This window comes from Nematolebias whitei, chromosome 19 (assembly GCF_014905685.2).
Source record: "Nematolebias whitei isolate Nwh7 chromosome 19, NemWhi1, whole genome shotgun sequence".
Lineage (NCBI taxonomy): Eukaryota > Metazoa > Chordata > Actinopteri > Cyprinodontiformes > Rivulidae > Nematolebias > Nematolebias whitei.
In genome coordinates this window covers 23,766,470-23,778,954 of record NC_056516.1, presented here as the reverse complement: position 1 = coordinate 23,778,954, position 12,485 = coordinate 23,766,470, and the positions used below count along the sequence as shown (strand labels likewise).

General features: G+C 42.1%; 2 protein-coding genes across 2 annotated transcripts in view; both read right to left on the bottom strand.

Moving 5' to 3' along the window:
- Positions 1 to 2,842, bottom strand: part of cyhr1 (cysteine/histidine-rich 1) — an 11,183-nt gene extending 8,341 nt beyond the window's left edge. The window contains exons 1-2 of the mRNA XM_037693415.1: positions 1,814 to 2,842; positions 970 to 1,064 (exon numbers count right to left, since the gene is read on the bottom strand). Coding sequence (XP_037549343.1) covers positions 970 to 1,064; positions 1,814 to 2,098 — 380 coding nt within the window. The 5' untranslated portion in view covers positions 2,099 to 2,842. The remainder of the gene's footprint in view (positions 1 to 969; positions 1,065 to 1,813) is intronic.
- A 1,208-nt stretch (positions 2,843 to 4,050) lies between these two features.
- Positions 4,051 to 12,485, bottom strand: part of dclk3 (doublecortin-like kinase 3) — a 10,277-nt gene continuing 1,842 nt past the window's right edge. The window contains exons 3-8 of the mRNA XM_037693679.1: positions 10,624 to 10,755; positions 6,466 to 7,674; positions 6,184 to 6,316; positions 5,778 to 5,945; positions 5,356 to 5,696; positions 4,051 to 4,086 (exon numbers count right to left, since the gene is read on the bottom strand). Coding sequence (XP_037549607.1) covers positions 4,051 to 4,086; positions 5,356 to 5,696; positions 5,778 to 5,945; positions 6,184 to 6,316; positions 6,466 to 7,674; positions 10,624 to 10,755 — 2,019 coding nt within the window. The remainder of the gene's footprint in view (positions 4,087 to 5,355; positions 5,697 to 5,777; positions 5,946 to 6,183; positions 6,317 to 6,465; positions 7,675 to 10,623; positions 10,756 to 12,485) is intronic.

Genomic DNA, 12,485 nt, shown 5'->3' with positions numbered 1-12,485 from the left:
GCAACTACTCATACTACTATTTCTACTTCGCGGTTTTTCACTTATTGCGGGGTCCAAGGTACGGATCCCTTGCGATAAACAAGAAACTACTGTACACCAAAACATACTAAACTTAATGTTTTCCACAAATAAGTATTAGTTAATTTGCTAATCCTAGGAAAGTATTTGTAATGCTCTGTTACACAACATAAGCTGTGTATTTTAATCATGACTAATGCTTTTATGACTCAGCGGCAGACAAAGAAAAATGATTTCATCTGTAAAACCAAAATGTAAATATTGAACAAACAACAGCACGTGCTTTTATTCAAGGTTCCGACACGTTTTTCATTTCAAATTTTCTTTATCTCTCTTTTTTAAAAACTTGAACATCCAGATGTGAATTTCCTGCAGATGTTTGCAGTGACCCACCTGTCTTACACGGGGGCGAAAGTCTTCAGCACAAAACAATGATTCTTTGGTAAAAGTATTCATTTTTAGTACAATGACAAAAAGTTTTATATGTTTTAGGACTTTGCAACCTCACGACTGACAAATTTTATGTTGCAAATGTTAGCACTGTTAATAATCTCTAGTTTCACAACCATATAGCGTGCATGGCACTCTTAATTACGGCTTCAATGTTTTGTTTAAAGACATAAAGAGGGATTTACATTTATTATAACGTTTAATAGTTTCTGACGAGCCAAACTATTCACTGATTTGTTATATATTATGTCTGCCTTATGTGCAGGAAAAAAAGCACATTTTTGTTAAAGATTTTTTTAATCTTTAAAAAATGAATAGTCTGGAAACACTTCTTTTTTCCTAAACTTATCCAGACCTGGAAAATATTTAATACAGCAGTCATTTTGTTCCAACCCACCCAGCACACACATCTAAAGCATCTACAACTTTTGTTTTAACGACTTATTTGTGAGTTTTCCTGTCCCGCTCGAGAGCAGATTGTGTTCAGTCAGCCCTGTTTACCTGCAGTTGGGACATGTGGCCTGTTCTTCCTTAAGTCTGGAATCAGCCAGGAGGTGGATAAAACAGCCGGCACACATCAGGTGTCCATTGGTACACTGCAGAACAAATAAAGTAAATGAAGCGAGTCGTTAAGGGAAAAGAAAAACATCCTTACTGAGCATTAAAAGGAAAACTGGAGAACATGTTGAAAATGTGCGTTAAGTTATAAAACTTAAAAAATTCTTTACTAATAAATAGTTAAGAATAACCTGAGAGAATGGACTATTTTAAGGCGATATTTGTCTAGTCATACCAAAGCATGTTTATAGATAACACCATTAGTCACACGAGACCTTAAATCCACATTATTTTTGATGGTGGTGATAAAATTAGCGTGGAGAGATTTCTGTAAAGTGCATGCAAATGTAAAGGGGAAAAACTAGACGTTAAGGAAAGCACTTTTGCAGGGAAGGACATTTAATAATTGTATAAGATGGACTAATGTTTATGTGCAATATATTACTTTTTATAAAAAGACTATGAAGGAGCAGTTTGAGGCCATTTAGGAGAATGAAGTGGGTTTACAAATGGGCTGAGTGTGGGTTTTTTGGGTGAGTTGTGGCTTTGTTGAGGATATTTTCCACCATTAGAAACTTGGACCAGCACAGCAGACCACCTGGTCCAGTCTGGTCTCAGCCTCATGGCTTCACTTTGCTGGATGCTGATGCATCACCAACACATTCAACAGGTTGACTCGTGGTTTGGGGCACATGAGAAGTTTATACAAAGTGTTTCAGCTGTTTGACTCAGTTAAGGGTTATTATAAGGCAGGGGGTGCGGGGGTTGTGATTGACGCCACTTTTACCTGGTACACAGACGCCTTGGGTAAGTCTAGGCACACGGTGCAGCACAGCACTGAGTACAGCCTCTCCTCCAGCTTTCCTGACTCCCCCTCGGGTATTTTCACCCTCTTCTTGGGCGGCTCGTCCGGGTCAGCCTCGGGCCCCTCTCCTCGCCGGATCCCGACGTCCTCCTGCATGGCCGCGGCCACAGCCTCCGCCGCTGCCCCCACGGCTCCGACCCCCAGGCCGGCCGAGGAGGAGCCTGGGGCAGCCGCAACGCCCACGTCCCTCTCTTCCAGCGAAGACATGTCGTGTAGAAAAATAGTCTTTTCTTTAAGCGACTCGCCCCGACCGGGTCGAGCCCGAACTGTTAGCAGTTAGCTCGGGGTGGCAACCTGTCGAGCTCTAACGGTCAGCTGACACGGCGAGCTAGCGGGAGCTAAGCTAACACTTCAGGAAGCAGGCTGTCGGGAAGGAAAGGCTAACTTACCATTAAAAAAAACAACCCCAAATAATAAATATATTCCCACAAGCAGATTGCCGTGTAAAAACTAGACCGTGCGCAAGATGCTAACCGCTAACAAACAGTAAACGCTGACTAGTTCAGCCGACTTACAGTGAGGCTAGCGGACTAGCTACGTTGCCACAAACAGCAGCGGTCCTTCTCTCTGAGCCCAGTCGGAACAAAAACTACTCAGCTGCACTCTCGACGCCGTTATTCGCAACGACAGCAGGTACCGACGTGCACCGGCGGCCCAGTTCGGCTGCTCCCCCGCTCCGGTACCGGCTCACTGTCCAAGAGGACCCACGGGAAGTGTCGATGATTAAAGCTACAGGGAGTTTTGTTTCTTTTCTGGCTACACAGCCATCTTTGTTTTGTTTTGTAATTTTTTTTTTCCCCCCGTCCGTAAAACCCTCTGCCCAGCCTTGAGTTACTCGAAAAGGCTTGTTAAACTGTGGCTTGACATAAAAGTCACGTATTTAAAAGTAAACATTTCGCCAGCATCTGTAAGGGGCCCTGTATCTGCTCACAGCCGTAAATTGGCTGACAGCGGAATGTTTTGTTTTGCCAGATGACTTGGGGTATTTAAAGCCTTCAAAGCGCGCATGCGCGATGAGCACCTGCCGATCTGCTGCGCTGTGCCACCTTTAATGTATTTCACTACATTCAGGATTCAACAAAATCCACAAATGCATGCTCCTACTTTTTGATTGTACTTATTTATTTTGCAGACATGTTCCTAATTATCAATCTATTGCGTACAGACCGTTTTTTTAAAGGTGTTGGAGCAGATTTCCCATAACATTTTGTTTTAGAGCTATAAAAGTAGTCCAAACATTGGCTGAGAAATCCAGAAATTTCAGTTTAGAAAACAATGGAATATTAAAATGTGAATTTCATAGATACCCTGCACATTTCATCCACTCATTGTGGCAAGTCGTTAACAAAAAGGAGGTTATTTTGCATAAAATGTACGAGGACGTTATTTCTTACCAATCAAACTACTATCCAAACCATTCAGGTAATAACATCCAAAACAATTAAATAATTACTAAATTGAGATAAAAAAAAACTATATATATATTTGTTTGTTTTATAAAAGATTTATGAAACTTTTTTTATGTTTTGAGTTATTGACCCTTCCTTTCCCATTTCTGTTTTCACCTTTTAGCAAATCGGTGAATAAACTTCATGGAGAAAACAAGAATTAGCATTAACTTAAGCATAATATTTGCTTTAACCAATCACAACAGTGATCATTTTTTACACGAAGACAATATTAAAAAGGTAATCTATTTAACCACATCTTTTTGTGTGATTTATATTCCTCTTTTCTAATTTCATTCCAAGTAGGACTTTAATAGCATGTCTAATGATTGTAACAACGCTGGTTCTTTTAGTAAAGCATCTTAAAGTAAATAATTTGTTGCTTATGTGTGATGATAAAAGTCATAATTTAAAAACTACTATAGTCTGGTACATTGACTGCATTTTTATGGTGCGGCTGCTGCAGCCTATAAAAGTGGTTCAGCTGTTTTCTAGGAATCCTCTGGCTGTGTGTGTGTGTTGTGGATGCATTAATAATTCAAACAGAAAAACAGTGATTGAGAAACCCCTTAACTACACTTGGCCTGTGCCACTGATAGTTCAAAAGCATTTACAAGCTTTTGTTAGTGGCCCAAACACAGTATGTGGGTTTGAAAGCCACAAAGGCTGGGAAAGGGTACAAACAGGGAGGTAATGGGGGGCGAGAATGCTTTAAGCAGGGTGGGGCAGGATGTCCGTGTCAGCTGTCTGCAATCGAGAGGGACAGGATTAACCACCCCCTGTGGGCAGAAATATATGCCTTATTTGGTGTGTGCGGTGTGGCGAGGGAGAAATCCCCCCCTCAGATATGCACACCGTTTACCCAGAAGATGAATGTGGTCACGTTGTCCTCAGTGTTGAGCAATATTTGTCACAGGATCTTACTACACACTGGTTTGCACAAACGCTGCAGCAGATACGAGTAATTCTAAACAACCTCTTATAAATAAACACTGGTAAATATGATCTGTTTATTGCAGGAGAGCTGGAACGTTGCCTTTGCTGATATTTTAGGTAAGAATTCAATGATAAAATAATAAAGTATTTTATGACAGACTTTAGGAATGTACTTTTAAGATTAATTTCATAAAGCATGGTTGTTAGTTACATTAAAACGTCCCAACAGACTAAATATTCACTTCTACAAAATATAAACATGGTTTACAGGAAATTAGGTCAACACTTAAAAAATGATTTACAACTTCCCGAAACGTCTTTCTTTGACAGGCCAGGAGTCGTTACACCGTGGGTTTCTTGTTACAAGACAAACGTTTATGAGCTGCATCGAGCCTCATCAATCAGACTCTGTTTGTTCCAAGAGAGTAAAAAACATCATCCGCTGCTCATCACAAGATTCATTCAGCACTTATCGTTTTCTTTACCAACTTTTCTGTGCAGGGTCACAGGTGTGATCACTGTTTGAGAGGCAGGACTGGTTACACGTCCATCACAGGTACACATAGAGACAAACAACCCTTCACACCCACTTATACCTGGAGACAATTCAGAGGTATGGTCCACCGTGGTAAAAGTGACCCATGAGCTAATCAAACAGTCAAACATGAGATTAAACAGAAGCGTCGGGACTGACAGGGTGCGTGATGGTTTGCCTTGTTACAGTCTTCAGTTGGGTGTTTTTGGAGGGTGACTGCTGCAGGGTTGTGTATGTTTGTGTTGCTGAAGAAGAGACAGAGTTGCAGTCGGTTTGGATGATGGACTGAGTCGAGCTGAGTGACCTGCTGTGATTTGGAGCGCAGCTTCAGTTAAAGCAGGTGAATCTGGAGGTGACTCGTGCTTGCTGTCAGCTTGGGTTGCAGAGAAGCCACGCTGAATAATGTCACCGTGATCTGCTATTGGCAGCTTTGGACCTGGATCCTGTGTATCGTGCTGCTCTCCAGAGGTTAACTCAAGTTTCTCTTGACTACATGTTCCAACTAAAGGCGTCTGATTTTTGTTTTGTGAAGATATGACGTTGACTGTGCTCATCTCTTCTAACTGTAGCGGTGCAGGTTTAGTCTCATCTCGTCCTCTTGCTGGGAATCTCCGGGGATACGTATCCTTGTGTCTCCTGGGAGTGATACTGTGTTTGCTGCCACAGTGTCCTGCTGCTTTGTCTGTGGGTGACTCTGCTGCAGTTCTCTGAGCAGATCTCTGAACTCTCTGAGGTTCTGCTGCGTTCCTCTGAGTTTTGCCAGTGAGCGCCCTCTGCCTGCATATTGAAGCCATCGTTTTCACCCACTGGTGCTGGAGGGTTTGCTCTGCTGTCAGCCTCACACTGGGATCTGGCTGAAGCAGAGATCTGACAAGGCTTTTAGCTTCTACACACCCACAGGAAAAACAGTTTGTGTTACTATTTATGACATTTCTGCCTGTGTGCAATATATTTGTATTTGTCTCACCTTCTGAGATGGAGTCCCAGTAGGGGGGCGGAAAGTGAAGCTGTGCTTGTTTTATCAGCTTGAAGAGCTCTTCCTGATCCCGATCCCGACTTCGAAATGGGGCGAAGCCACAGAGAAGGATGTAAAGAATCACACCCAGAGCCCACACATCCACCGCTACACCATAACCTGGACGGTAAACCGTTAAAACAAAAAAAAACATTTCAAAATTACATTAAAGGCCTAGCATTCCTTTAATGCCAGAGTTTTAATCTCACGAGACTGCTAGATGATACAAACATCTCTTAGCTACTACCAGACAGCACATCAACTCAATATGTTTGACAAAGTTACAGCCATTTTTGCTAAGGTCTCCTTTGGAGGTGGGCAATAAAAATCAGACTGAAGTTTCTTAAAAGTGCCCCACCTGTCTCACGGAGGATCTCTGGGGCTACATATGTTGGTGTGCCACATATGGTGAAGACCGGTTCAGTTACGACCATGGCGAGACCAAAGTCTCCTAACTTCAGCCGACAGATGTCCACAGTAACTTTCTCTACCTGAGTAAGAAAAACATACAAACTGGACAGCATTATTAAACAGGGGAAAGCACAAACTTTACTCTAGAGCGTCATGGGCATTATTAATAAACCTTTAACACAGACCCAAAGAAGATACTGGCTTAATATCCATCTGTTCTGATACCCACCAGCAGGTTTTCTGGTTTGAGGTCTCTGTGGACGATGCTCCTACAGTGGATGTAATTCAGTGCGTCGCTCACATCTGACACCATCAGTCCCGTTTCGGCTTCTGAAAACTTCCCCCTTTCACTGATGGCCTCAAACAAATCCCCTCCGCTCACCAGCTCCATCACCAGGTAGGAGTGAGTACGAGTGTGATGGTGCACCAACAGCCGCACTATACGAGGATGACACAAACTTCCCAGAAGGCTCAGCTCGTTCTGCATCATGTGCTCTCGACCGATCAGCTTGGAGCGCTCGACAATCTTCACAGCGAAGGTTTGGCCGTTGTCACGACGGCGACACTCTTGCACCACCGCAAAGTTCCCATCTCCAATCACACGCCCGATTTCGTAGCAGCGCTCGATGTCTGAGAAGGTGAGACTACTGCCATCTGAGGGAGGAACACATGTTTCTGTGTTTTGCGTGTCTGTGTGAGCCGGCTGCACATCTGGAGCTGGATTTGGAGGCTGTAAGCGCATCAAACTCCTCTCCCTTTCTTTTCTGATTGGCCGAGGAAGTGAAGGATTGATACGAACGTCTGACTGTTTCACTTCCTGTTCCTGTTGAGAACTTTCTTTTGGTTTCTTCATCACAGGAGGAAGTGGGACCCTTCCTGATAATGAGCTGATCAGTTCTGCACCCTGATGTTTCCTTCTTGCCAAGCAGTTTTCACACAGTATGGGAGAAGGTGTCACTTTGTCTCTAAGACCTCCGTTGTGTTTAAATGGAGCGGTAACAGAGGGCTGTTGCTCTTTGTCTCCACCTCTCACACGTAGTTTCTGCAGGTTGTTGGGAAGGTGAGCAGGTTTTCTACAAGAGCTCTTTTTATATGACTTCTGGGAGTCAGGATTGCCATTTTCTTTCTGGTGTGTACCTGTATGCTGTAACATATGAGCATCATCATGATTCTTGACGTTTGTATTCGTGTCTCTGTGTGTCTCTTGGCTAGTCCCATCATTGTCTGTCCCCTCACTGTATCCACTGTCAGCCTTGGCAGCTTTATTTGGCACTGGCCGGAGTTTCTTCTCCCAGGCTCGCAGCACATTAGCACAATAATGAGAATGTTCTGGAAACAGTTCCTCCAGAGCATCCTGCACACTGGTCAGCTCAGGACGAGCTTTACTGAGAGCCAAGAAGGCTGCCTCACCCCGGAAGAAATCACACACACCCTTAACCTGGGACAGAAAGACAAAAAGTGGTTAGGACAAATCAGAAGGAACAAAATGTGGAGCTGTTTCATGAGGTTTCAAATTCAGCAAAGATGAAATGTGTAAAATGGAAGAATATGCAATGATTTATTCATATAAACCCATATTTTATTCACAATTGAACTTAGAAAATGAAATGTTTAAATTAAGACATTGTACTATTTTTATAGGGAAAACAGGTAAATTTGAATTTTGTGGCAGCAACACATTTTTAAAAAGTTGTGATGGGTAACAAAAGGCTGTAAAAGTAGGTGGTACAAAAAAACAACGTGAAGAGCATATTGTAACATTTATTTGATTGCATCATGTCAGTAAAAGGACTTGGGTTTAAAAAGCATTTTAGAGACGCCATATCACTCAGAAATAAACATGGGCAAAGGTTTGTCAGTCTGCATTAAACTGCTTCTAAAAATAGAACCATTTCAGAACAATGTTCCTCAATAAAAAAAGAAGACTTTAAATATTCCATCATGTACAGTTCATAATATCATCAAAAGATTTCAATAATCGCCCTGTGATGGACTTGCGACCCGTCCAGGGTGTACCCCACCCCTCGCACAGTGATTGCTGGACATGGGCACCGGTGACCCCGTGACCCAAAATGGAAGAAGTGGGTAAAGATAATGGATGGATGGATGGATGGATATGTTCATGATATTTGGGCCCTCAGGGGCCACTGCATTAAAAACAGCTCGGATCCTGTTCTGGACATCACTGCATGGGCCCAGGATCATTCTTCTTCTTCTTCTTCTTTCGGCTTTTCCCTCTTCAGGGGTCGCCACAACGAGTCATCCTCCTCCATCTGTCCTCTGCATCCTCTGTCCTCACTCCAACAACCTCCATGTCCTCTCTAACTGCATCCAGATACCTCCTATTTGTCTTTTTCCTGGTAGCTGCATTTCTAACATTATCTTACTCCTACAGCACATCTCACCACTGTCCTGCTGTCCTCATACATGTCCTGTACCCGTCTAACATATTTATCTGCAACTCCAGATTTCCTCATGCGATACCACACCTCGTCCCTCAGCACTCTGTCATATGCTGTTATCCACAAAGACACAATGGAGTTCTTTCTGACCCTCTCTGTACTTCTCCATCAGCATCCTCAAAGCAAAGGCATCATTAACCAGACAAACCACAATAATGACACTTTAACTGGACATTTGACACCTTATCCATGCTGCTGATTTTTTACCAATAAGCTGCTAAATTCATGCACACCTTCTCACAACTGACTCTTGTTCAGGTTGCTGTTTACTACACCTTAGTACAGTTATTATTGTTAGTGTATAGCTTAGATCCTTGTATACTCTTTCTTGTTATACTTTATATTTTTGATATTTTTGGGTGTAACTGGGACCTTGAGTACATAATTTCATTCCACCTCATGTATGACATGTAGTACTTGCAATAACAACATTGTAAGCGTCTATACATTTATTATGTTCATTATGTGAATAAGTAAAGTGTTAAAGTGGTTTTTGATGCTGTTAATTTTCTCAAAACTGTAATTTTTGGAAGTTTAAATTAAAAATTTTGATAATTGTGTCTTGAATGAAAAATGCCCCATGTTTAAAAGTATAAACATTGTAGTAACGCTATTAAAGAACAGGTTTATGTTACACAAATATTTCCATTGCATTAAAGAGACAAATTGAAGAAAATTATTTAATAAACATGAGGGTTATGATGGGGTCCCTGAAACTTGTTCTCCTCTGTAAGGGGTCCCTGAACACAAAAAATTTGAGGACCCCTGGTATCACAGCCCTCCTGGCACTGAACAGCATACAATATTACTCTACTGGCACAAACAGAGTAATATTGTATACGCTGGCCAGTGCCAGGAGGGCACTTCAGATAATAAGGCACCTGTGCTGTGGCTGGAAGGAGCTTATATCCTGGAGAGCACAGATGGGGATAATTATTATAGACAGGCACAGGTGAGCATGATTAAGTGATTGAGTAGTCATGGGGAAGGAGTGCAGTAAGATGGAAAACCATTCATTGAAACAGTCGAGGCATGACAAGAAAACAACCCAGGAGCTTGAATCATGACAGCAATGTTCTTTCTGATACATCCTGATATGTGCGTGGAACCTGGCACACACAACCTTTTCGTGTATACGCACCGTTAGTACATGAGGCCCCTGGAAATGCACCATCAATGCAGAAAAGTAAGACTAAAACTTATTTTTTCCCCTAAGAAAACATATGCTTTCTTATTTTAAACACTTTATATGTTTAATATGTTCCATTGTGAATAAAATAGGGCTTTATAAGATTTGCAAATCATTTTGATTTACATTTTACATACCATCTCGACGTTGTTAAAATTGGGGTTGTATAAGAGTTTGACATTTAGCACACACATTTTTTTTTACCTAAGCTTTAGTTTGACCAGATATATTTCCATCCATTATCTTTACCCGCTTATTCCATTTTTGAGTCACGGGGGTCGCTGGTGCCCATGTCCAGCAATCACTGTGCGAGGGGCGGGGGACACCCTGGACGGGTCGCAAGTCCATCACAGGGACACATAGAGACAAACGAGACAAACAACCATTCACTCTCTCACTCACACCTAGGGACAATTTAGAGTTACCAATCAGCCTAACATGCATGTTTTTGGTCTGTGGGAGGAAACCAGAGTATCCGGAGAAAACCCACGCATGCACGGAGAGAACATGCAAACTCCACCCAGAAAGGCCCCTGGACCGGGGTTTGAACCAAGGACCTGCTCGCTGAGAGGCAGCAGCTCTACCAGTTGCGCCACCGTGCTGCCACCAGATATATTTAACTGTACAAATTAAAAAAGTCTTAAACACAAAAGCTTATTTTGAGTTTGAGCAACAGAGGCCTAGTCACATCTTAAGTCTTCCCTTTCATGTTGATGCTGTCTCGGTTTGGCCTCACCTCTCGTGTGTGTATCGTGTACAGACGTGTGACTCTTCCTCTGTGCCAGCGTGGAAACCCCAACGCCTCTGAGATGTCCAACAGAAGCTGCTCAAAGGACACTACGCCCCTTCGGTTCAACAGCACAGTGACCTTGTGAACAAAAAGACAAAAAAATAATTTTAGGACATAAAGACGCGTTACAACATTTAGCTATTTTTAAATACAAAATAAACTGTTTCCATCATATATTAGCTGCCTGTTATGAGTCAGCTGATGCTAATGGATTATAGTTGTATGCTATTTCATGTTGAGTTTAATTAAAGAATGACAGAATTAGATTATAATAATTTAACCTTTCAATCAAGAATCGTTGGGCCATGCCAGCAATAAAAACACTTTTAGTTGGTAATAGTTTAACAAACTAAACAGTATTTTAAAACTGGTATTTTTTGCACAAAATTATAAGAGTTAGAATAACATTTTGGATGCATTTCTATTAATAAACTTGTGCTCATATAAAGATTATGAGACGTGTTATTGGCTCACTAAAAGTAAATCAAAATCAGAATAAGCTTTATTATCATTGTAGCGAAATACAGTGAAATTACGTTTGTACAGTCGTCGAAAGATGGGCGGCGTGCACGTTGCTGCTGCTACTGGAGCGCAGCCTCTTATCCTTTTCAGAATACTTTTTTAGATAGAAAAGGGGGAAAAGCCACGAGGAGAGGAGAGTGGCATTACAAAAAAGATCTCTTCACACCTTGTCCTAACAGGACACAATTTAAGACATCAAAAAACTCTGCCAGCAGCACATTTATGAACACGTTACATATGCATTTGACGGCAAGGTGGTGAGATTTGTCCATGAAGTACTTCCAGACAGACCATAGTCCTGATAAGATGTTGGTCAGCTGGCACAGTTCTGATAAGCTTCCACAGAAGTTCCCGGGGGTGGGGGATGCAATAGACAAAGCTTTTTCTTAGTTTACCCATGTCCCAGGAGAAATTTCATAAGTTGGCCTGTTTTCGAGGCCAACTGGGGGAGTCAGATAAGCCACAATTGTTGATTTTTTTTCCAGGCATGCTGTTTTTTTCTTGTCAGCATTGAGTCCTGCTGGTACTGTCAAGATCCAAAATGGCCAGATTAGTGGGCATTCCACTGGTCCGTGCTTACGAGCCTCCTCCAAGGTTGTTTCCAACATGCTGGCAAGTCCCAGAAGCCGCAGGTGGCCTGTGATTCTCACAAATTGCTTCCATCTTACAGTTTAGCTTATAAATCAGCTGATTTTGAGTCCTTGAAGCACGAACCCAACCTTAACAAGGCAGGCAGCCTGACGAGGGCCAAATTAGCTGCAGCTGCCTTCTTTGTATGTTGATAGACCAGGAACCACCTGATTCCAAAAAGCAGGAAACCTGTTATCATAAATCCAATTATATATGTCTTCGGTGTCCTCCTGAGACAAAACGGAAAGACACATGAACTCCCACGTCCATGATGTATCCTGCAGCATGAGTCTCAGCAGGACATGAGGGCTCTCCAGGACCTGTCGCTTTGTTGAAAACATTTGGTCGATTAACAAAAAAAGGTTGAATCATGTCATCTGGACTTCGTTTTTTTTTTTTTGTTAAAAAGAAACGTTTCGCCCCTCATCCAAGAGGCTTCGTCAGTCTGAGGCCTAGCCATCTGGTATTACCCAGAAGCCACCCTGACTCTTGTGTTTCAAGCCTGCCTCAGATACCCCTGAAGTCTGGCCTTTTCACTAATGGTTTCAAAAACACAAAGTTTGTTTTCTCAGTCATCCAGGTATATAACAACAAAAAAAGGTTGAATCATGTCATCTGGACTTCGTTTTTTTTTTTTTTTTTTTGTTAAAAAGAAA